Genomic DNA, 24,430 nt, shown 5'->3' on the forward strand with positions numbered 1-24,430 from the left:
GCAAGATCCACCCCTCATGGTTACTCCTTTTGTTACCATATAATTTTATAGTGTAACCAACTTCTTTCTTGAAAAACCCACAAGTGGCTCTCGCTTTTATAGATCCTTCTCCTTAAGCAATAAGAGTAGTTTTGGTTTGTGTATATTAATCTTATCTGAGGGTGATCGTTTTGACCACAAACTGACCGTATCAATGGTTAGGGCGGTCTGGACACTTTTTTTTTTTTTTTAATAGAAAAGATAGAGTGTTTTATTACTAAAAACAATCAAATTAATATAGGTACAATTTCTTTAGTGACTAATTTCTTGATCTGAAGATAATTTGCATAAGATGCAAATGATTTTAAACCTCTATACAGCTACCATAATAAACCAACACAAACAAAAATACCGTGTAAAACTATCACAAAGACAGCAGAAGCAACAATTCTTACACCGGTACCCTGACATAAAGTCATCCAGGCCACACAAATCGTAACATATTATCGGAGCAACATAAAATCTACTAACCCAACTCGCTCACGGCACTACAAACAAATGCTTAAAGCTAAACTAAAGTAGATGCCGTGTCCCTAGCGAAGACACGAGTACAGACATGGCAAAAGGCGTGGTTTGCAGGAACATGTGGGTGCGTGGGTAGTAAGGACAATAAGGGCTTGGGGCTTAAGTGGCAGAGTAGATCCCATAACACGCCAGAGCCACCGTCGACATTGTCATCGTCGCCACCACGAGCCCATAGTAACAAGTATAAAATCGTTAGCACCAAAAACCGCCAAGGGTTTTCGCTGACTGGGAAAAATATAAGATCTATGAACACCAAGGCCACATGAAAAAATTGAAATCTTTCAAGTCATCTTCTGCATTATTCCGACAACTACCCATAAACTGAAGCAATGACTTGGGCAAGTGTGCATCAAATTTTCAATGGCAACGGCAAAGGCCTCAACTTGGAGGCCATGTGCTTGGCAAAGACATCAAAGAGTGGCGTGCGTAGCATAGGAATGCCACGCCAAGGCCACTGACGACACCTGTTGTAGCCAGCCAACATCACTAACCTAAAACCAAAGGATCGAGGTTGAAGCTTCCAAAGGGCATGCCTTAGTAAACTAAATCCAACCAACGGAGAGATCAATGGCTTCAGACATGAACATCGAACAACCACGAACACCCGAACTACCACCGCCGTGGACACGACCAACACGACTACTAGTGCAGGAGAAAACAAAATTAGGTCGTTATCAATAAGAAAGATAATAACCTGACTCTACCCAACTAGAAAGAGGTGTTGTAAAAGCAGGTGGAAGAAGAGGAAATGGGATAGGAGATGAGGCGGAGGAGGAATCGGCCAGAAAGGGAAGATAGGACGGAAGAACATAGGGGGTGAAGGTGAGGAATGAGGACAGAGGGGAGGACGGAGCAAAGCTAGAAGGAAGGAGTTGCCGCCAGCCCTAAGTCGGAGCAAAAGGCCCACGGCTGTGAAGCTTTTAGATTTAAGTCTTTTTTTTTTTTGAAAAAGAGAGGTGTGAGTTTTTCCCCACCCCAGGTTTCACTGAACCAATTGATGATTGGCCATTTTAAACTCAGTGTTTTTTTAGACGTATCAACTCGATATTGGTTTCTTTCTCATTACCCTATTTCTTAAGGCAACAACTAACCACTCAACTCAGATCCAACGAAATGCTTAAGGCATGTCTGGTATATAACTTGGATGCAAAATTTTAATGTGTCGAATTCAAAATTTTAATGTTAATTTATCAGATATTTGAGCTCGACTTTTCAAGTAGGATAATATTTCGCTTCTTTTTTTTTAATGTAAATGCTAATTATGAACATATGACACATGTTATAACTATATGTATCTTCAAATTAGGTGTATGTTACAATCTTTTCACTTTTTTCAGACTCAGTTCATAAAAGATTATAAAGTACTCTTAATTTGAAGATGCGTGTAGCTATGACATGCTCCACGTGTGCATACATTTTTCTATCAAAATAAGTGAAACATGATCCTATATGAAAAGTCGAGTTCAAACATTTGATAAATTAATTGATAAGTCGGATTTTGTAGTTTATCTACAATTAAATATTATTTAAAATGGTAATTGTACATCACTTTCGTCATCTATAAGAACAAAATTTTGTAAAATCTGACAATTAGGTAGACGTATAGCATGGAAACTGTGTCATGCATGAATATTGCATTGCAAGTGTCAAAGAAATCATGTCACCAACTAAGAGAGATTAGCTAGTAGGATATGCTGAACAGTTTATGCTATGCATGCACAGATCTTACTACAAGTGTCAAAGAGAGCATACTGACTTTTTAATTTTTTATCTTCTAGCTAGTTGCTTGCAAGAATTCTTCCAAAATTAATCCAAAGCTTGAGTACCTTGAATCCTGCAGATCATGATGAAGAGAGGAGGGTTTAGAGTGAATATATAATTAACAAGAAAATATATGATACACATACAGATCTTAAATATCTCTTCATCAAGGATGGATAACATGATCAAAAAGTATGATTTGATTGAGAAAAAGAAGAAGCAAAAGAGATAATCATGAGAATGGTATATACAAAGGTTAAATGTGCATCACAGAAAAATGAGAATTCTAGCTACAAAACAAAGGTAAATCTACACAAAAAAGAAAATACATAAATCAAAGCTTGTTTAATCAGTTGGTTATCTGTGTGTCTGATAAAAAAACAGTGAAAAAAAAAAAAGATGATGAAAATGTTATATGGAAAGGCTAAATACGCATCATAGCAATCAAAACCAAAGCTTTTTAGTTGGCTATGTGAAATGATAAACATTAACAAAAGGAAAACGAGAATCACGTAAATCAAAACCAAAGGTAAATCTACACAAAAAGAAATCAAGTAAATCAGAGTTTGTTTAAATAGTTGGCTATGTTTCTGATTAAAAAAACAGTGAAAAAAGAGAGAAGATGATGAAAAATGGTACATAAAATGGCTAGATCTGCATCATAGAAATCAGAATCAAAGCCTTTTAATTAGTTGGCTGAGCAAGTTTCTGATATCTCTGCAAGCCTTGATATAGAGAAGAACTATAGGAAGCTAAGCACTCACTAACCTTCACTGGCCTCTTCGAAGTACTCCACTGCCTTGTCTTTGTAGTCCTATTTATATATACCTACAAGAAAAGACAAAAGCATCGAATAGATTAACATCACAAGTAATTAAAGCACTCATCTATAAAATAATTTGATGACACATGTAATTAAGTCTAATTTCAGAAATGGAAAATTTTATTTACAAGTGTACTTACAGATGTCTAGCCTAGCTAAATACTCAGATAAAGTTCATGAATTTACAGCGTATTCACTAATAAAGTTGACAAAATAGTACACTGTTTTCACTAATATATTTCTAATATCTTACTGTAATAACATTTAGTAATGGAATAAGTTAAGGTAGTCTTTTTTTTACTAAGCAATTAAGGTAATCACATATGAAGTTTTAATTGTATCTACCATAAAAAGTTGGGAGGATGCATATAATTTGGTCGCATTTCTTGTGTGCATATATGTTATTGTCTTCTTAATTACTAGATATATAGTGTGGTATAAAATGATGCCCAACTTTATAGTTCAATGGGCCGAATCATTTATTTTTACTTTTATACATAAAAAATTATGCGATCGATCAGAATACCGTTTTGTGAATGTCAAAGAGTTGGTCGATTAATTGTGTATTAATTGAACAATATGAAAAATGCTAGGGAGATTGCATTACCACTGCTACAAAAAACACTTATTGTGATGAAAAATAATTCGCAGCGCATGGTGTAAGATCCCACATCGCCGAGGGGTGAGGATCCTGTAAGCCTTATATGTATATTCTCATCTCTACCTAGCACGAGGTCTTTTGGGAACTTACTGCCTTCGGGTTCCATCGGAACTCTGAAGTTAAGAGAGTTCAGGCGAGAGCATTCCCAGGATGGGTGACCCACTGGGAAGTTCTCGTCTGAGTTCCCAGAAACAAAACTGTGAGGGCGTGGTCGGAACCCAAAACCGACAATACATGCTACGGTGGAGTCGAGCCAGATCCGGAATGTGACACATGGTTCATCTAGAAAGTCCTTATCTCATAAATTTATGCAACGTGCGGCGAAAATTTTTATCACACAAAACCTAATTATATCAATTGTTTGTTATACTAATCTTTCGCGCAATAAAATATTTTTGAATTTTAATTTTATTGTATGGATTTAATTTTTTATTTGAATTAATTTACTTTAATTTGACATATCTAAATCAAAATTACTAATTTGACATATTTAATTTTTCATATTAGATACTAGTTGTCCTACATGTGGTGGTCCTGTTGAAAATTTAATTCATCTTTTGAGGGAGTGCTCTAAAGCTACAGTTGTTTGGAATACATTGAAGGTTCTTAGTAATATCCACTCTAGTTTCAATTTAGACCTGGAAGGATGGATTGCTGCTAACATACACTGTAAAACTCTTAGTCATCGAGGGTTGTAATGGTGTAATCTTTTCTGGTTTGCGTGTTGGCATATTTGGAAGCGGAGAAATTGTATTGTCTTCAATCCATTATATCAAGCTCCCTTTGACATTGTGAACACTATTTTGAAGTATGCATGGGAGTGGACTGATGCTAATAAGATTAGTCATTCTAAGCCCCACAAAATTCTTGAAAGTTGTTGGCTTGGGTTTCTTCAAATGATGGTTGAAATTGAATATTGATGTTTCTTGCCAAGGGCAAAACCATGCTATCGGTATGGGAAGAGTACTTAGAGATCATTAGGGCTCTTGGATTGTGGGGTTTTTCATCTAATATGAAAGTAGGAGAAGTTCTTGAAGTTGAGTTGTGAGGTCTCTTTTTAGGTTTAAAATGGCTTTGGATAAGGGTGCTAGGAGAATACTTGTAGAATCTGACTTTGCTGTTTTCGTGTCACTCGTCAAATGTACTGGGCATGAGTTGCATCCCTTGGCTTCTTTGTTATATGGCTGTAATCATTTGATTACTCAATTTAATCAATGTGATTTGAGTCATATTTATAGGAAAAGGAACATGGTGGCTGATGGTTTGGCAAAGTTGAGTTTTTCTTTGGACTTGGGCTATGTTATGTTGGATGACCCTCCTCCTTCAATCGTTGGCTTACTTCTAGATGATATTTTTGGGGTTGCTAGGACTCGAGCTATTTGTGTAAGCCTTTTGGGTTGATGTTCTTCCTTGTTTAGCATTTCTACTTGGGCTTTGGGCCCCTTTATAACAACAAAAAAAGGAGCGCAAAGGGTGTATGAGTTTTTACTTTCGATCAAAGAAAATTAGTAAACAATTTATATGACACAGTTAGACGAATTCATACTGTAATTTTAATAAATTAACAAATAACTTCAACAAAAATATGATTATGACTCTTCTTCAATCCAATTTTTCTTCAATTCAGTTCATTAATCTCCATTCAATTCATCCCACTCTAACTACTAATTAGTAAACATGCATAATAATAGTAATGCAGAAGAGAGGAAAAAAATGAAAATTAAAGTTTTTTTTGTTTTGGGTAATTGTGTGCCGAAGGCCATCAAAACAAACCACATAGAAATCATATTGGGCCACAAAACCCTACACCTCATCGACAACTAAACGCAGACCAAACATCATTAGGCCCGAGTAATCCAAGGCGGTCCTATTTCTCTACACATTTCTGTGGAAATTGCGTATCAAAGCCGAGATAAAAAGAAGAAAATTGGAGGAAGAAATTCAAACAATCGTTAAATTCGGTTTACACTCTCAAACTGGCCAATAGTAAAAACCTGGCCACCACCCTTTCCGAAGGCGGCGTCCGAGATGACGGAGAGCGAGTACAAGAACCGGTTGCACGCTCGTAATTAAACCGCGACTCGCTGTGAGTGCTTTCATCTTCTCTACTTTTCTGACTCGTTTTTTGCTAGGGTTTCTGTTTGCGTTTTCTGGGGTTTTTATTTTTATCTTTATTTTTTTACTTGTATTATATATATTTCAGATTTTACGTTTTCGTCGTAATTTGAAATTGGAGTTGCAGTAAAACCCTAGACTGACTTGTTTGGGGGTTTTGAATTTGTGCATTAGGGTTTCTGAGATTCAGATTGAGATCTCGAAATGGCGCAGCACTTGGGCGGCGGTGCGGAGGCGCACGCCCGGTTCAAGCAATACGAGTACCGTGCTAACTCGAGTTTGGTGCTGACCACCGACTCTCGCCCACGTGACACGCACGAGCCCACCGGCGAGCCGGAGTCTCTATGGGGAAAGATTGACCCCAAGCATTTCGGTGACCGGGCTTACAGGGGAAGGCCGCCGGAGCTCGATGACAAGCTTAAGAAGTCGAAGAAGAAGAAGGAGCGGGACCCGAATGCTGAACCTGCTCCAGTTCGGCAGAGTAAGAAGCGGCGGCTTCATGAAGAGAGCGTGCTCACGGCCACTGAGGAAGGGGTTTATCAGCCTAAGACCAAGGAAACTAGGGCTGCCTATGAGGCTATGCTCAGCGTCATTCAGCAGCAGCTGGGTGGCCAGCCTTCGAGTATCATAAGTGGCGCTGCGGACGAGATTTTGGCCGTTCTTAAGAACGAGAGCTTTAAGAATGCTGATAAGAAAAAGGAGATTGAGAAAATGTTGAATCCTATACCCAACACCGTCTTTGATCAGTTGGTTTCAATTGGGAGGTTGATTACTGACTTCCAAGATGGGGGTGATGCTGGAGGGTCTGCCGTGGCTAATGGTGATGAAGCCTTAGATGATGATGTGGGTGTTGCGGTTGAGTTTGAAGAAAATGAAGATGATGATGAGGAGAGTGATCTTGATATGGTGCAGGAGGACGACGAAGAGGACGACGATGATGTGGCTGAACCACATCAATCTGGGGCTATGCAAATGGGTGGTGGGATTGATGATGATGAAATGCAGGAAGCAAACGAGGGTATGGGCCTTAATGTTCAGGACATTGATGCTTATTGGCTTCAGAGGAAGATATCTGAAGCTTATGAGAAACAGATTGATCCACAACAATGCCAGAAGCTTGCTGAAGAGGTGCTCAAGATACTTGCTGAAGGTGATGACAGGGAAGTTGAAACCAAGCTGTTGGTTCACCTTCAGTTTGACAAATTCAGCCTTATTAAGTTTCTATGTCGAAACAGGCTGAAGATTGTCTGGTGCACGCGTTTGGCCAGAGCCGAAGACCAAGATGAGAGGAAGAAAATTGAGGAGGAAATGCTGCAGTTGGGTCCAGATTTGGCTGCAATTGTAGAACAGCTGCATGCCACAAGGGCTAGTGCAAAGGAGAGGCAAAAGAACTTGGAGAAGAGTATTAGAGAAGAGGCTCGCAGGTTGAAGGATGAGAGTGGTGGAGATGGAGACAGGGGTAGGAGGGGCCTTGTCGATAGAGATGCTGACAGTGGTTGGTTGAAGGGGCAGGCAGAGCTACTTGATCTTGACAGCCTTGCACAAGAGCAAAGTAGACTTTTGGTGTCGAAGAAGTGCGTGCTTCCAGATGGGTCTTACAGACATCCCAGCAAGGGATATGAAGAAATCCATGTGCCAGCCTTGAAACAGAGACCATTTAATCCTGATGAGAAGCTTGTAAACATATCTGCCATGCCAGAGTGGGCTCAGCCGGCTTTCAAAGGAATGACCCAGTTGAACAGGGTACAGAGTAGAGTCTATGAGACTGCCCTTTTCAAAGCGGACAATATCCTGCTATGTGCTCCTACTGGTGCTGGAAAAACTAATGTTGCAGTGCTCACTATACTTCAGCAGTTTGCGCTGAACATGAACAAGGAGGACGGTTCCATAAACCACAGTGATTATAAGATTGTATATGTTGCGCCTATGAAAGCTCTTGTTGCGGAAGTTGTTGGAAATCTTTCTAATCGTTTGAAGGATTATGGTGTCAATGTGCGGGAGCTAAGTGGTGACCAGACATTGACTCGCCAACAGATTGAAGAAACTCAAATTATTGTGACAACCCCTGAGAAGTGGGATATCATTACCCGAAAGTCAGGAGACCGGACTTACACTCAACTGGTCAAACTTCTTATCATTGATGAAATTCATCTCCTTCATGATAATAGAGGCCCCGTTCTTGAAAGTATTGTTGCTAGAACTGTTAGGCAGATTGAGACCACAAAAGATCATATTCGGTTGGTGGGGTTATCTGCTACTCTCCCTAACTATGAAGATGTGGCATTGTTCTTGCGTGTTGACCTTAAGAAGGGACTGTTTTATTTTGATAACAGTTACAGACCTGTCCCCCTATCTCAACAGTATATTGGAATCATGGTGAGGAAACCATTACAGAGGTTCCAGTTGATGAATGATCTCTGCTATGAGAAGGTCGTAGCTGTAGCTGGAAAACATCAAGTCCTTATCTTTGTCCATTCGAGGAAAGAAACAGCCAAAACAGCTCGTGCTATAAGAGATACTGCACTTGCCAAGGACACCCTTGGCAGGTTTCTTAAAGAAGACAGTGCTAGCCGAGAGATTCTAACTACTCATACAGATTTGGTCAAGAGCAATGATCTCAAAGATCTTCTGCCGTACGGTTTTGCCATTCATCATGCTGGATTGAACAGGGCAGATCGCCAACTGGTTGAGGATCTCTTTGCTGATGGGCACGTACAAGTTTTGGTTTCAACAGCAACACTTGCTTGGGGCGTGAATCTGCCAGCTCACACTGTGATAATCAAGGGGACTCAGATCTATGATCCAGAAAAGGGAGCATGGACTGAACTAAGTCCTTTGGATGTTATGCAGATGTTGGGGCGTGCAGGAAGACCTCAGTACGATTCATATGGAGAAGGGATTATCATTACTGGCCACAATGAGCTTCAGTACTATCTTTCTTTGATGAACCAACAGCTTCCCATTGAAAGTCAATTCATATCCAAATTGGCTGACCAACTTAATGCTGAAATCGTTCTTGGAACTGTTCAAAATGCTAGAGAAGCTTGCAATTGGATAGGATACACTTACCTGTATGTTCGCATGCTACGGAACCCCACACTCTATGGTTTGGAAGCTGATGTTCTCTCCAGAGATATTACATTGGAGGAGAGACGAGCTGATTTGGTAAGAATCGCTCAAACTTAGCATTATTTGCTGTTGATATTTTCATTCCCTTGCAGCATTAGTAATAGTAGTATAGTATATAACTATATTCTTCATTGCAATAGATAACAAACAAGTGCATATCAATGGAGAGGAAACACGCGAACATAAGGGGCTTGACACAGTAATGTCAAAAAGTAGTATTGGTTATAGGAATTTGCTTGTCCCATTCTATTAGATATTTTATGGCATTTGAGTCTGCGTTGACCATGATGGTTTTTGGGTTTTGATATTTGTCATCTTTAATTCTATCTGGTTTCTCTTGGACTCATTTAGTTCTCGTCCATTCTGTTCTTATCGTTGCTGTGGCACTTTGTAGCATTTATCTGGATTCCTGCATTCTGTATTTCTTATGGATCTCTCATTTTGTCTCAACCATTTCATTTTGCAGATCCATTCCGCTGCAACCATCTTGGACAAGAATAATTTGATTAAGTACGACAGAAAAAGTGGATATTTCCAAGTTACAGACTTGGGTCGCATTGCGAGTTATTACTATATAACTCATGGAACAATATCCACATATAATGAGCATTTGAAGCCTACGATGGGGGATATTGAGCTTTGTCGATTGTTCTCGCTCAGTGAAGAATTTAAGTATGTTACTGTGCGGCAGGATGAAAAGATGGAGTTAGCAAAGCTTTTGGATCGTGTTCCCATTCCGGTGAAGGAAAGCCTGGAAGAGCCCAGTGCCAAGATCAATGTCTTGCTGCAAGCATATATCTCACAGCTGAAGCTTGAGGGGCTTTCATTGACATCAGATATGGTCTACATTACTCAGGTTTGTATTATTATATTTCATGCTCTTTTCTCATTTATTGTTTGAGATACAGTTAGGATTGTGCTGCCAGCTTGTTCTAGCTTACGTATTTATTTTGTCTCTCTTATCCTGTGATTCATTTTTCTGCTTCTTTTTTTTCGGCTTTGGATTTGTTCAGAGTGCAGGGCGTCTTCTACGAGCTCTTTTTGAGATTGTCTTGAAACGAGGATGGGCTCAACTAGCTGAAAAGGCTTTGAACATGTGTAAGATGGTTAACAAGAAGATGTGGAGTGTCCAAACACCTCTTCGCCAATTCACTGGTATTTCAAATGATATTTTGATGAAGCTGGAGAAGAAGGATTTGGCCTGGGATAGGTATTATGATCTCTCTTCACAGGAGCTAGGGGAGCTTATTCGTATGCCTAAGATGGGAAGAACACTTCATAAGTTCATCCACCAATTCCCCAAATTAAACCTTGCAGCCCATGTGCAGCCGATTACTCGCACTGTATTGAGGGTGGAGCTCACTATAACGCCAGATTTCCAATGGGAGGACAAAGTTCATGGATATGTAGAGCCATTTTGGGTAATAGTGGAGGATAATGATGGCGAGTTTGTCCTTCATCATGAATATTTTCTTCTGAAGAAGCAGTATATTGATGAGGATCATACTTTGAACTTTACAGTGCCAATATATGAGCCTCTTCCGCCTCAGTACTTCATTCGTGTTGTGTCTGATAGGTGGCTTGGGTCCCAGACTGTTTTACCTGTTTCTTTCAGACACCTCATTTTACCTGAAAAGTATCCTCCACCAACAGAGTTATTGGACTTGCAACCACTTCCCGTGACTGCATTAAGGAATCCCTTATATGAAGCTCTGTATCAAGATTTCAAGCATTTCAATCCTGTTCAAACTCAGGTTTTCACTGTTTTGTACAATTCAGATGACAATGTCTTAGTTGCTGCACCAACAGGGAGTGGGAAGACCATATGTGCAGAGTTTGCTGTATTGAGGAATCATCAGAAGGGCTCTGATAATGTCATGCGTGTTGTGTATATTGCACCTATTGAAGCTCTTGCTAAGGAACGTTACCGTGACTGGGAGAAGAAGTTTGGAAAGGGTCTCAATCTGCGAGTTGAATTATTAACAGGGGAAACAGCCACAGACTTAAAACTGCTTGAGAAAGGTCAGATTATCATCAGCACTCCAGAGAAATGGGATGCTTTATCCCGCCGCTGGAAACAGAGAAAGCATGTTCAACAGGTTAGTCTTTTTATTGTAGATGAACTACACTTGATTGGTGGTCAGGGTGGTCCCATCTTGGAGGTAATTGTCTCTAGAATGAGATACATAGCGAGTCAACCTGAGAACAAGATTCGTATTGTGGCTCTGTCAACTTCTCTTGCAAATGCAAAGGATCTTGGAGAATGGATAGGGGCTAGCTCCCATGGCCTTTTCAATTTTCCTCCTGGTGTGCGCCCAGTGCCTCTGGAAATACACATTCAGGGGGTGGATCTGGCTAATTTCGAAGCCAGGATGCAAGCAATGGCAAAACCCACATACACAGCAATTGTCCAGCATGCCAAGAATGGGAAACCAGCTCTTGTTTATGTTCCTACAAGGAAACATGTTCGACTAACGGCTGTGGATCTGATGACCTACTCAAATGCAGACGGTGGGGAGAAACCGTCATTTCTGTTGCGGTCTGTGGATGATATTGAGCCTTTCATTGAAAGACTTGGTGATGAAATTTTGAAAGGCACTTTGCGCAGTGGAGTGGGCTACCTGCATGAAGGTTTAAGCAGTTTGGACCAAGAAGTTGTGTCACAGCTGTTTGAAGCTGGGTGGATTCAAGTTTGTGTCATGAGCAGTTCAATGTGCTGGGGAGTGCCGTTGTCAGCCCATTTGGTGGTTGTGATGGGAACTCAGTATTATGATGGCCGGGAAAATGTTCACACTGATTACCCTGTTACTGATCTGTTGCAGATGATGGGTCATGCTAGTCGCCCTCTGCTAGATAATTCTGGGAAATGTGTCATCCTCTGCCACGCGCCTCGTAAAGAATACTACAAGAAGTTCTTGTACGAAGCATTCCCTGTTGAAAGCCATTTGCACCATTATCTACATGATAATCTGAATGCAGAAGTTGTTGCAGGAATAATTGAGAACAAGCAAGATGCTGTCGATTACCTTACATGGACTTTCTTGTACCGGAGGCTCACACAAAATCCCAACTATTACAATCTTCAGGGAGTTACTCAGCGGCATCTTTCTGATCACCTCTCGGAGCTTATTGAAAATACACTGAGCGACTTGGAGGCGAGCAAGTGTGTTGCAATCGAGGATGACATGGACCTTTCTCCTTTGAATCTTGGCATGATAGCTTCATACTATTACATCAGTTATACCACCATTGAGCGTTTCAGTTCATCTTTAACTTCCAAAACAAAGATGAAGGGTCTTCTTGAGATTCTAACTCATGCTTCGGAGTATTCACAACTTCCTATTCGACCAGGGGAGGAAGAGGTAGTTCGGAGGCTAATTAACCACCAGAGGTTTTCCTTTGATAATCCCAAATGCACAGATCCTCATGTTAAAGCAAATGCTCTGCTTCAGGCCCACTTTGCTAGGCAGCCTCTGGGTGGTAACCTAGCTTTGGACCAGCGAGAGGTGATCCTTTCCGCTAGTAGGTTGCTTCAGGCGATGGTTGATGTCATTTCCAGCAATGGTTGGCTAAGCCTGGCTGTCTTAGCCATGGAAGTCAGCCAGATGGTAACTCAGGGCATGTGGGACAGGGACTCGATGCTTCTACAGCTTCCTCACTTCACAAAGGAGTTGGCAAAGAGATGCCAGGAAAATCCAGGAAAGAGTATAGAGACTGTGTTTGATTTGGTTGAGTTGGACGATGATGAAAGGCGCGACCTACTTCAGATGTCAGACTCGCAGCTGCTGGATATTGCACGATTTTGCAACCGCTTTCCCAACATTGATATGGTATATGAGGTGCTTGATAGGGATAACATAAGGGCCGGGGAAGAAATCACTCTGCTAGTTACTCTCGAACGTGACCTTGAAGGGAGGACTGAGGTAGGTACTGTGGATGCCCTGAGGTATCCCAAGGCAAAAGAAGAGGGCTGGTGGCTTGTGGTCGGCGATACCAAGACAAACTCGTTGCTCGCCATCAAGAGAGTTTCGCTGCAACGGAGGGCCAAGGTGAAGCTCGAGTTTGCTGCTCCTGCCGAACCCGGAGAGAAGAGTTTCATTCTTTATTTCATGTGTGATTCATATTTGGGATGCGATCAGGAATATGATTTCACTCTTGATATTAAAGATGCAGCAGGGCCTGACGACGACAGCGGCAGCGAATGATATGTTCCCCGTTCTTCCAAGCATTTTCTCCTGTTACGTTTTTCGATTTCCGCTGTTTTTGTTTCTTAAAGGTTATGGTTCGTATGTTCCATATGATGTAATATACTCTACTGGATGATGATAATTTTGCACGTATGCCCCCTTTTAGATTAAAGGGCTCGTTGGGGCTTATTTTTCTAACGATATATTTTCTGCGTATAATTTTGTTATTAACTTATCGAAGCTTTGTATTTATAAAGTTCTAATTTGAAATAAATATGAAAGAAATTTGAAACAAATATGGAAGAAATTAAAATTATACAACAATCAAGCTTAGTCTCGTTAAGTAAGGTCAGTTGTATGAATTTTAGAACGTTATTGCGTTGGATTTTGCATCAAGTTTGCCTTTAGCTTATCAAAACATTGTATATTTGAAGTTCTCATTTAAACCAAATATGAAAGAAATCGTAAATCGTATTTACTATAGAAGTGTAATACATAAAAGTACAATCACTCTGGTGGAGGTCCTTCCAGTCGGATGTAGTCGTACATAACTCCGGCGAAAGGTCCCCAGTTTCTTGATTGAGTAAGGTATATGGTGTTGTATCCTTCTTGTAGTCGATAGCTCGGCACATCAACACTGAAAAGCCAGTACAAACCATGAATTCCATGCCTTGCTATGGCATTGTCCTTCCCTATTAGCCCTGTCGAAAAATGAGGTGTGTCGTTCTGGTTGTTGAATCGAACTTCCAGTTCAGCATAGGTTGCCGAAGCCAATGCCAATTGGAGCGTATAATCTCCGGTCCAAACGTCTTCAAGTTGAAATACAATTTGCCATGTCGTCGCCTCGTATGTACCGTTTCTGTTTCTTGTCACATGAGCGTAAAACCAATCATCATTGTAATTGTCTGTGCCGACGGTGTAGATGAGATCATGGTCAGGGTAGTAATCTCCGTATCGTTCCCACAAGCCATACTGCCTAAACTTGTTTGCGTAATTGTCAGTGAACAAACGGTTCACAAGGGTTGGATATGGATCCGGTATGTTGAACTCTGCGGCTGACCGATCCGGGATGCCAATCTCCCACAAGGTTGGACCATTTCTCGGAGGTTCGAAGGTAATATTAGCTAAGTTAATTTCACTTGCTGGTTCAATTGTAATATCATACTCGTACTTGTAGTCCCCAATGAAGCCGGGAACAGTTGCATACAAACTATAGTTCCCCGGTCGAACATCTTTTATGTAGAAATAACCTTGCTTCTCAGCTTGAGTCCAGAACTGATAACCCTTGCATTCCATTTGCCATGATCCCGCGCATCCGCGTGCAGCCAATCCCACATAAGCATAACTTGCTGAATCTAGGCCCTCGTGGATGTACGAATCCCGTATTAGTAACTGACCAGCAACTGATCCACGTTCATCGGAGCTAGGAAAGTCTTCGGACTGAGTGAAATTGTACGGCCAACTCTTTACTTCTTCATACATCTGTTCCTTTGCATTTTCCCAGAGAGAGAAGGATGCATTCGAGCTTGGAATGTCCGAGTTAAGATACACAAAGACAGGACCAAAAACCTTCTTCCAAGCCTCACCTTCTGCGCAGGTCAGTCCAAAACCTCTCCCGACGTAGTGACTACTAAGAAACACAGTGAGGGAAGTTGGTCCCACATGAGAGGTAAGCTCCTGCTTGAACGGCCCTGCTGAACGAAACTCAGTACTAGGTGTGATCATCCAAAGACCTATAGCATCGTCAGTGCTAATCCAACCGTGAACCTTGATGTCTTTGACGTCACTGGAGTATTGGTATTTGTCATCCACCTCTCCTTTAAACTCGGGATTGCTTGGATTAGTTAAAAGAACAGCTTCGCGATAGGCAAGGGCCTGAGCGTGGTCTCCATCGCGATCTTTGGCTGTTGGCATGAATCTTCGTCTGTCGTCTGATACAGCCATGAATTGAAATTTATCTTCTCGAAGTTTCAAAACCAGTCTTGTTTGACCTAGGTGCAATTCCGGCCACCCTTCTAGACGCTCATATATGGCATATGCATAGAACCCAGCGCGGCCACGCTGCATTATGTATCTTTTGTCAACATTTAAGGGTAGCGTCGAATCACCGAGGGAAATATCATAAGTTTTATTAAAAGAAATCTCTATTTGGTCTGCTGTCGATGTAACAATCTTAAATGTTGTTCCTTGTACTCTGTCCAAGCCATTTTTCGAGACAAGATCCCAGTAACCTCTATTGCTTGGGGGGTTTTTGATTTCGAGCAAGTTGTCAATTCCCTTGTATTGAATTCCAGTGACATCTCCTCCAGGATAAGAAAAAGTGACTCTGACAATGCCATTGTTCAGCTCCACCGTGTTATGAGTTTGTTGTGTTAGCATCTGGTTGAAGTTGAGCTCATTACCATTAACACTCCTGAGTGCTCGCCTTCCAGAAATCGTTATCATCTCAGAAGCACCATTATTATTGTGGAGGAAGAAGAGCAAACCCAGTAGTGCGACTGATAAAACTCCGAGGATACCCCGTCTCCTCCATTGCCTCACCTCCTCCATCGAAAGCATGTCACCCTCTCTCCGCTTGGAAAAATAGAATACTTGTTCGTAATAACAAATCAATGTAGTTTTTCTGTTTTGAGATTAACAGATTATATTCGATATTATATAGTCAGGCACATTCATCCTCTTGTAGTTAAGACTCCAAGTGATGTTGGAACTCCTAATTTAGAGTTTGGTTTGATTTTCCTTAAATTAGAATATACATCCGCTTTTATGTTTCTTTGTTACTTAAAAGTTTTCCTGGACGATTTAGGATGCCTTGTTCCTTTTAATATTCGGTAGATAATTAATTTGTTTAGGATTTGGTTTGAATTTTCCTGGTTAAGTTAGGATTTCCGTTTGGTTGGTTTGGCTCCTTCTTGCTCTCAGGTTAGGGGGTTTGATTTTTGGCAGAGTTCTGATTGCTTTCTGGTATATAATTTTTGTGTTTGAAATCCTCGGGTTTGATTCGAGTGCTGCTAAGCATGTTCCAGCAGTTGGTGTCTCCCTTCGAATTAAACCTAGGATTTGCTAAAATGGAGCAGCTTCGGGTAGACTAGGATCAGGTGACATCTGATTTCCCTTTTCCTTTTATGTTTCTTTGTTAATTAGAATTTCCAACAACTAGTTTCCTGTAATACTCCATTGATAATCCGTCTAGTGTCAGTTTGAATTTCCTTGTTGAGTTAGGATGCAAAGAAAGGTCAAGGTAGGTGAAGCTTGAATTGCTGCTCCTGCAGAACATTTATCCTTCTGCGGGGAGAGGATGAGATGCTTTTTTTTCTTCTGAACATTTTTCCTTCTGTTATGTTTTTCAATTTCCGCGCGCTATCTGTTTCTATAACATTTGGCTCATGTGTTGGCTGATGATAAATATCGCATCTATAAGGCACGCATTTGCGAAAATTCGCTTGCTTTCGGTTCTAGTGAATGGTTACAGCAACCCGTAATGCCTTATTTTTCTCAGGTTGTGGTTGTGCCAAGGAGTGGCCGCTCATGAATCTAAATTATTTAGAAACTGAGAATGAAAAAAACTCAAAACAATAACAGCTTTTGAACTATTTGTACAGATAATTGGGAAGGATTTATTGACACTTGAATTTCCTTTACATTTGATACAAGAGAGAGACCAAACACTTTCTTGCAGTGTAAGGAACAATATCCCAATTTAACAAAATAAAATAAAAAAACGAAAAAAGGAACAAAATATCTCAACAACGGGAGGACTTACGTGAAACCCTAAGATGGTGGTGTTCCAGACCAATTATACGAGGCGAAAACATGCCATCATGTTATTAATCTAAAACACACCCGGTAATGTAGGTAAGTCTCTCTCCCATGGTGGATACATTTGAAACGGGAAATACGTATATAACACAATTTTGAAAAGGAGGGTTAACATATGAAATATGAACAAGGGACAGGACGAATTATATGGTCTCTTTCTTGGTATTCATGCTTTTCTTGACCTGCTCAGCATTTTCTTTGACGAATTCCTTGGATTCGTCGGCCTTGCCCATCACAGTATCTGCAGCCTTCTGGGCGGTGCCCTTAGCTTGGCTCCATGCATCTTGTGCTGTCTGCTTTGCTTTCTCAGACACATCTTGTGCGGTTGCAGACACCTTGCTGGCCATGTCTTTGGCTGTCTGCGAAACCTGGAATAACACGATGAATCGTCAATACTATAATTTCCCGAGAAATTTGTGGTTAATTACATGCTCCGCAGTAGAGTAAGTCTTGTTTTTACATTTTCAGCAGCATTCCTAGTTTCATTGACTTCTGCAGCTGCATCTTGCTGTGAACTTGCCTGCGATCATGAACCAAATTAATTGTTCTTCAATACATGTAATGTCATCAAGTCCACTAAATTGCAACCGAGGCTCCGAGTTCAATTCCCCCTCCCTTAGTATCGCTTGTATAAACAAAAAAAATACAACAATAAAATCAGGGCATGTTTAGTGATATAATTTATACTTACTTGAATACGTCTAGGGGCTGCAGCCAAAAAAATCCTAGGGGTTGAAGTGGCGTTCCTTGCAACGGATGCTCCGACAAGGCCGGATTTGGGGACGGTGGTAAACAGACTAGTTAAGCTTGCCATCGTTGTTTTTCGATCCTTAATTAATGTTGATTTGCTTCTTAATTCTTGTACTGAATTTGTAAGAGGTTGCAGGAAGCCAAGTATATAAAGAAGCAAGAGAAGTGAGATGGTGTGGATGTGCATGCATGCAAATTGCATGGAGGAGTATTTTCCGCAAATGGTTGGCTAGAAAATTGGTCTTTTAACGGTCGTTCGGACGACCCAGTCAGTAAGAAATGGGATTCACTAATGTTGTCACTAAATTACTCTGAGGATTTGCCAAATGCTAATTAATTAGTAAAAATAGTAGGCGCTGTTCTTAGACATTACTTATAATACAGGGGCCACAGGCTATATAGCTAAAAATGGTTCGCCCTAAACACTAAGCTAGAAGGAAGAAACTTTGTTGCTCAGTTTGTTAAGAGCTTTTACCCTTGAACTTGAGACCTGAGTGTCGAATTCGATTCTCCCCTACTTTCCGATTGCTTGTATTATATATGCCAAAAAAGGAACCTAAGCCAGAAAGCTAGAAAGATTGAAATTGCTTAACTTAGCTCATCAAATAAGATGAATATCATGGTTTAATTGACACTTAACTGTAAACGTTTAAATTTTAATGTTGCCTTCATACAGGATTTGATTTATTGATTTTGATTCTTCCTTGATTTATTATTGATTTTGAACCCTTCTGGAAAGTAACCTCTCCAAGAATATGTTCATTTTCTTTTATCTATATATAAATTTCCACCCAAAGTCTTTAATAAATAATATTAATCTTTTTTTTTCAATTAAATATTAATCTTTAATTAATTTGCTATTTATACCAACTATTCGATAAAAGAAGGTAGTTATCCTATGGATGTGCTCCACTATGCCTTGTACATCTGATTTCAGAAGTTGGCTAGCTCGGGTTAGGCGCCATAATATTCTTTACGAAACAACTACAATTTAATGATATTCTTTTTCATTTGTAATCATGGAAGGTAAGTTCAAATTTCGTGAATGGTCTCGTTATATAAAAAACTTAATTAAATAAATAAAAAACATAGGGTTTTTTTTTTAGTACAACAATATATTTTAAACTAGGGGGAGTTCGGCAAAGCCACACAATGAGCAACCTAATTTAGTATTGAATTTGCCATCCACGAAATTCAAACCTAAAACCTCTCGTTTACAAGTAAAGAGGAATAAGATTTGTTAAACTTCTAGTCTGTCAGTGAGCGGGTTAGGAAGGGTCCCCATTTCTTTCTCAGTCGGTAAATATTGAATACATGGGGTGTGCTATCCACACACCCCTTTTTTTTTTCTTACGCATCCCTTGTTAATTTCTATCCGTTGATTTTCTTCAATTCATCCGATCTGACAGCCGAAACTTAGAAGGGTGTGTGAAAAGTAAAATGAGATGTGCGAAAACTAAATGTACATATATAACCGAAGATAACAAGAGAACACGAACGAGTAGTCCGGATGATGATGATGATCATCATGGTGATGCCCGGATGCTCAAGCAATTATGGCAATCTTACCGACATTCCCAATCCTTTTGAAACATCTCTAGAATAAACGTTTCTCATTGCTTGTAACAGTAGAGAAAGCGGACGACGACAACCATATTTCCCTAACTCCAACATAGCCATCCGTGCGATTATTCTTTGTTGTAGAAGTTGATGAATACAACTTTTTGTCTTCAGATCTTCTAGACTTTCACAAGAGAGAGACTTGGTTGGAGACGTAAAATGCAAATGTCGAAAAGGATTCAAGGGGGATGGATTGACAAGTGAAAAAGGTTGCGTCCGAAACGATGATACTGCATTTAGAAGGCTTGCTATTGCAATAGATAATTAAGTACTTTAATTTCATTATATTCGTTTGCTTCTTACATGTAGCAGTTTATGATATGATAATAGGATGAAGGATTTGCTCGTCTGATTTGAATACTAACATTTCTCAAATATGTGGGTTAAGATATTTAGTCATGACATTGTGCCCGTCCTCTTCTCAAAAAACGAAATCATAAGCATTTTCAGAATTTGCTCAGGCATACATTTGCCAATGCCTTTTGGCGGTTATAGGGACTGTTTATGGATTTATTGGGGAATAAAGAGAAGAAGGTGCATGAAGCTCAAACAAAATGGTGGGCTATTGCTACAACAACTCTCCGATCATAGAGAACCCGTTGAGACGAAATTTTTAGCGCGGAGGAACTAGAAAAGGCCATGAACAATTATGATAAAAACAATGTCCATGGCCAAGGAAGTTTTGGAACAGTTTACAAAGGAGTTCTATCAGATAACACGGTGATCGTGCTTTCTTGGATAAACCATCGTAATGTGGTTAAGCTTTTCGGCTGTTGTTTGGAGACGGGGGTGCCCTTACTTGTGTACAAGTCCATCACGAACGGGAATCTTTACAGCCACATTTATGATCGGAAGCAAGGATATTCTTCCTCGGTTCTTTCGTGTCAAACATGTCTTAAAGTTGCGATAACGATTTCAGGAGCTCTTTCGTACTTACACTCGGAAACTTACATACCTATCAATGCTATCATACACAGAGACGTGAAGACTGCGAATATATTGCTGGATGAGGATTACACGGCAAAGATCTCCAACTTTGGAACTTCGAGGCTTATTTGGATCGATGAGAGTCACTTAACTACGTTAGCACGAGGAACATTTGGATATTTGGACCCGGAATACTCTCTGAGTAGCCAACTAACAGAAAAGAGTGACGTTTATAGTTTCGGAGTGAGCTGCTAACTGGTCAGCAGGTCATTTGTTTTTCAAGGCCGGAGCGTGAAAGAAATCGAGCTATGTATTTTGTTTCTCGTATGAGTAAGCTGCTAACTTTGGTACATGTTTTCTGACGGTTTATCGTTTGGTGAAATGATTTCCGCATGTCCTTTTTTGTCTTTGCACTCCATGTTTATTTCTCTCCCTTTATTCTATTACGATTTATTCAATCTAAAAGGCCTAAAATAATTACTTAGTATTACAGTCTAATGATAATTCTCTTCACTTATAAATTAGAAATCTTAAGTTCAATTCTTACCAAAAGTCTAATTCGAACCAAATTATTATGACAAGCCCACTGTGAGGTCAATCGAGAAAAGAAAAGAAAAATGATACACTAAAATCACTTCCCATTGTTAAATATGTACTTCTACGTGCTTGTTTCGGATCAGCTTTTGTGTTTAGTCCTACCGGTCTGATATTCCCCTCCCCGTAGTTTAGATTAACTTAGTATAGTACAATTGCTTCTATTAGAAAAATAGTCATTAGAAAAACATAAAAGACCAAATTATATAAACCATCTTCATGAAAACAACAACAAACAAGGTATCAATTATTTTCACCCACATATAATCTCATCATCAGTCAGTCTACAAGGGAGATCAACATTAGAAGCTTAGAAAATTCTGTATCAAATAAAGAAGGAATAAAACAGAAGAGGCTGAATCAGAATTCAGGCATTAAACTTCCGGTGCGCTGGATCCCACCGACTTCCAGAGCTTCACCCAATCCGCCATGGCATCACCTGCACGAGCAAACATAGGATCTACCTTTCCCAACTGCTCCTTCACCGCCCTTGCCATGTCGACAACACACTCTTCTGCTGTCACGGCTGATCGTGGCAACCTAACTGACTGAAAGAAAGGAACCACTTCCTCCATCAGCTTCACACCCTCCCACTCTTTCTTCAAGCTTTCAATGGCATCACCTCTTTCCTTTCTCCATACATAAGGTATCCCAGTTTTTACGCCAATTCCCAGGTGATCGCATATGACCTTTACACACATTCCAGACCATATATCTTCCACTGTCTCCCACCTGATCTTTCCTTCCGCTGACAACCTCAAAGCCGGGAACAAAGCTGGCCCTACCACCTCACGATCAAAAGCAATGTTTATTCCACTTACAGGCATTAAAGATCTCACCGGAACAGTCATTACAGCATCCACATATCGAGAATTCCTCTGCTCTGGCTTGAGGGCCTGTGTTGGTGCATCATAGTCTGCCAAATTGAGCCACAGTCCACATGATAGCGCACATGTAACCCCACTCCTCAGGCTAAATGGGTAACCACGAACAAAATCTGCTCCCTTCCGATACGGATCATAGAGTGTGTTAAAAAAGAATGGGGTAGCTGGAGCTTTGAGATTGGTAATATGCTGTGCCACTACATCTACTATATGACCATTGTTGTCCTTAGCCGGGATGCAGTCATCATCAATTGAGATAATATATTTTTTCCTTGAGACCAGGTAACCAAAATACCTGCATGAGTAACCAGAGAAGAGAATGGAATGAGAAGAGCCCACCATCCGATTTATGTCAGATTTGGTAAAGACATCCACGTTAAATCCTTCTGGAACATGGAGCTCCCCATCCATATCAGGGTCTTTGACAATAATCAGATGGAACGGGGAGAATATTGGTCTCCATTCATTCAAGAATGGAGTCAGGTCGGAGTTGATTGCTGCAACCACGATGTCAACCTCACTGGGGTTGATGCTTGTGTCAGACATCTTCAAACAGGAGTTGGGAGAGAAAAACAACAAAACTTGCACGTGCTTGTTTAATTAGTTGATCTTTGTCTTCCAAAAGTTATATACTCTGCTCACACAATAACACCCAATCTCAAAACTTTTCAGAGCATCCTGCAAGAGATATTATTGTAGGTCAGAAGAAGGCCGCCAAAATCGGTTTCAAAATATTACAGGAAAGGAAGGACACTGGAAATTTTCAAACAAAACTTACTGGTAGGAAGGACAGGGGTAAGGGTCTGCCGAATATTAAGTGCCCGGATTAGTGAAAGGACTTCTTCCTTGCCAGTTGCTACAAACAGCTTCAACACTTTCTCATTTAGCTTTCCTGCTCTCAAAGTTTTCTGCCATTAAACTGAACATTACTATTCCCATATACCAAATGCATAATCATACATGAAAGCAGAAGGCAAACAGAGACCTTAGAAAGCCAAAATGACGAAGGTGTGGCTACAAGCCTACAACTATGAAAAAGTGATGTTATGATTTTCTCTTGATTAGAATCAAACAATCAAACACTATTTTTCAATTTCAGCTAAATCTGAAATTTCAATCTATAATTCTCATCAAGCACAACGTTTCACAACGTAACAAACACAGAACACCTTGCTGATCTTTCACAATGGGGAGAGGGATCGGTTGGGGGCTGAGGGTGGGGATGATGTTATTTTCTCTCTGCTAAATCGACATTATCCACTAGTGATCAATGAGAGCAATCTTTTACAACAAATTGCAGGAAACACAACAATCTTGATCATAGGCAGTCCACATCTGTCCCATGATTGTCCATGTGGAGCTACACGACGAACAGATCGAATATAAACATTGATAAAGTCATCAAATTTACATGATACAGGTAGCACTCCAATATCCGGGAAGCTAACACATTCAACATTCTTTACCATAAAAGATTAGACAGATAAACGGTCTTTAAAAGAAATAATTCAGTAAATGTATGCAGGATGACAACATACATATGCTATTACAAAACAAACCTAAAATCCAAAAGAGGTAGAAATCCCTAAAATCCCCAAATCATGCGAATCAGCAATTCATTTCAACCCACGTCGATTGACATAAAAATTTCAAAAATTAAGACAAAACCAATTCATATCTCACCAAATCAAGCCTGCCCATGTCCACAATAAAACAAACAATCCATTTGGGACCCAAAAGAAAGTTACTTTCGCGGTAAAATCAAGAACAAGAATGCCAAATTACCAATCGGTCATGTAAGGTGAAAAGAATGAATGAATGAAGAAATAGAGGAGGGTAGAGAGAGTACCAGGAAGAGATCGAGGAGGATGTGGTCAGGGAGAGGAGAGAGATCGGATATACTGGGGAGGTTGAGGACAGCTAAGTCAATAGTGAGAGATAGCAGAGAAGGCGGAGTTCTCATTCACTCACTCGTACAAACATGAATATTTATGCCTAGAAATCACTCTCTCTCTCTCTCTCTCCTCTTTCTCTCTCTCGAAAATTAATAGCAGAGAATAATTGGTCCAACGTGGTTTGTCCGGGATTGCAGAGACTGCAGGGAAGACGAGAGAAGGAAGATCGCTTTTTTTTGGTTTTTTAGATTTCGAGATTTCTGACTGTTTTCTCCGTCTATCACGGCCATTGGCCACCTGTGTTTGGGTTTGCACGTCACTTGTCGTTCGCACGTGTGACCGACATGTTTTATTTAAGCTTGGATAATCCAATAAAGTTCCTTTTTTTTTTGTCGATAATCCAATAATGTTCTATTTAACGTAAAATTGGTAAAAAAAAAACGATTGTTTGGAAGTGTTTTAAAATCACTAAGAAAAAATGTTTTGGAGCTTTAAATGTATTTAATGTGTTTTCCATAAGAAGTACAGTTATACGTTTTTTTACATGAAGCACTTTAAGTGCTTTTCTAAAAACATCTCTAATGAAGTCCCATAATCCTTACCACTGGCTATCACCGTATGTCTTTAAATTTAGAGACTTTGTGGCTTGGTAGAGTTCTAGTCCCTATAGTATAGGGATTGGCTGGAGTACTCAAAAGTTT

General features: G+C 40.1%; 5 protein-coding genes across 5 annotated transcripts; 2 read left to right on the forward strand and 3 right to left on the reverse strand.

Annotated features, from left to right (window-relative positions):
• Positions 1 to 5,709: 5,709 nt before the first annotated feature.
• Positions 5,710 to 13,453, forward strand: LOC137721704 (DExH-box ATP-dependent RNA helicase DExH12-like). The gene is made up of 4 exons (XM_068460730.2): positions 5,710 to 5,895; positions 6,099 to 9,089; positions 9,520 to 9,909; positions 10,067 to 13,453. Exons 2-4 carry the CDS (start codon positions 6,129 to 6,131, stop codon positions 13,256 to 13,258), a joined length of 6,543 nt encoding a protein of 2,180 aa, XP_068316831.2. The 5' UTR covers positions 5,710 to 5,895; positions 6,099 to 6,128; the 3' UTR covers positions 13,259 to 13,453.
• Positions 13,454 to 16,833: 3,380 nt separating this feature from the next.
• Positions 16,834 to 17,936, reverse strand: LOC137721711 (uncharacterized). The gene is made up of 3 exons (XM_068460737.2): positions 17,751 to 17,936; positions 17,520 to 17,579; positions 16,834 to 17,427 (listed from the first exon to the last, which is right to left on the reverse strand). Exons 1-3 carry the CDS (start codon positions 17,871 to 17,873, stop codon positions 17,203 to 17,205), a joined length of 408 nt encoding a protein of 135 aa, XP_068316838.1. The 5' UTR covers positions 17,874 to 17,936; the 3' UTR covers positions 16,834 to 17,202.
• Positions 17,937 to 20,068: 2,132 nt separating this feature from the next.
• On the forward strand, positions 20,069 to 20,611 carry LOC137722226 (wall-associated receptor kinase-like 6). Its single transcript, XM_068461185.2, has one exon. The coding sequence runs from the start codon at positions 20,069 to 20,071 to the stop codon at positions 20,609 to 20,611; it is 543 nt and encodes a 180-aa protein (XP_068317286.2).
• Positions 20,612 to 21,136: 525 nt separating this feature from the next.
• On the reverse strand, positions 21,137 to 22,380 carry LOC148697679 (putative UDP-arabinopyranose mutase 5). Its single transcript, XM_088693159.1, has one exon. The coding sequence runs from the start codon at positions 22,378 to 22,380 to the stop codon at positions 21,325 to 21,327; it is 1,056 nt and encodes a 351-aa protein (XP_088549285.1). The 3' UTR covers positions 21,137 to 21,324.
• LOC137722436 (uncharacterized) lies at positions 21,137 to 24,005 on the reverse strand. Its single transcript, XM_088693160.1, has 3 exons — positions 23,684 to 24,005; positions 22,613 to 22,742; positions 21,137 to 22,512 (listed from the first exon to the last, which is right to left on the reverse strand). The coding sequence occupies exons 1-3, from the start codon at positions 23,795 to 23,797 to the stop codon at positions 22,493 to 22,495; spliced, it is 264 nt and encodes an 87-aa protein (XP_088549286.1). The 5' UTR covers positions 23,798 to 24,005; the 3' UTR covers positions 21,137 to 22,492.
• Between the last annotated feature and the right edge of the window lie 425 nt (positions 24,006 to 24,430).

This window comes from Pyrus communis, chromosome 4, assembly GCF_041283825.1.
Source record: "Pyrus communis isolate YQ-2024b chromosome 4, ASM4128382v1, whole genome shotgun sequence".
Taxonomy (NCBI): domain Eukaryota; kingdom Viridiplantae; phylum Streptophyta; class Magnoliopsida; order Rosales; family Rosaceae; genus Pyrus; species Pyrus communis.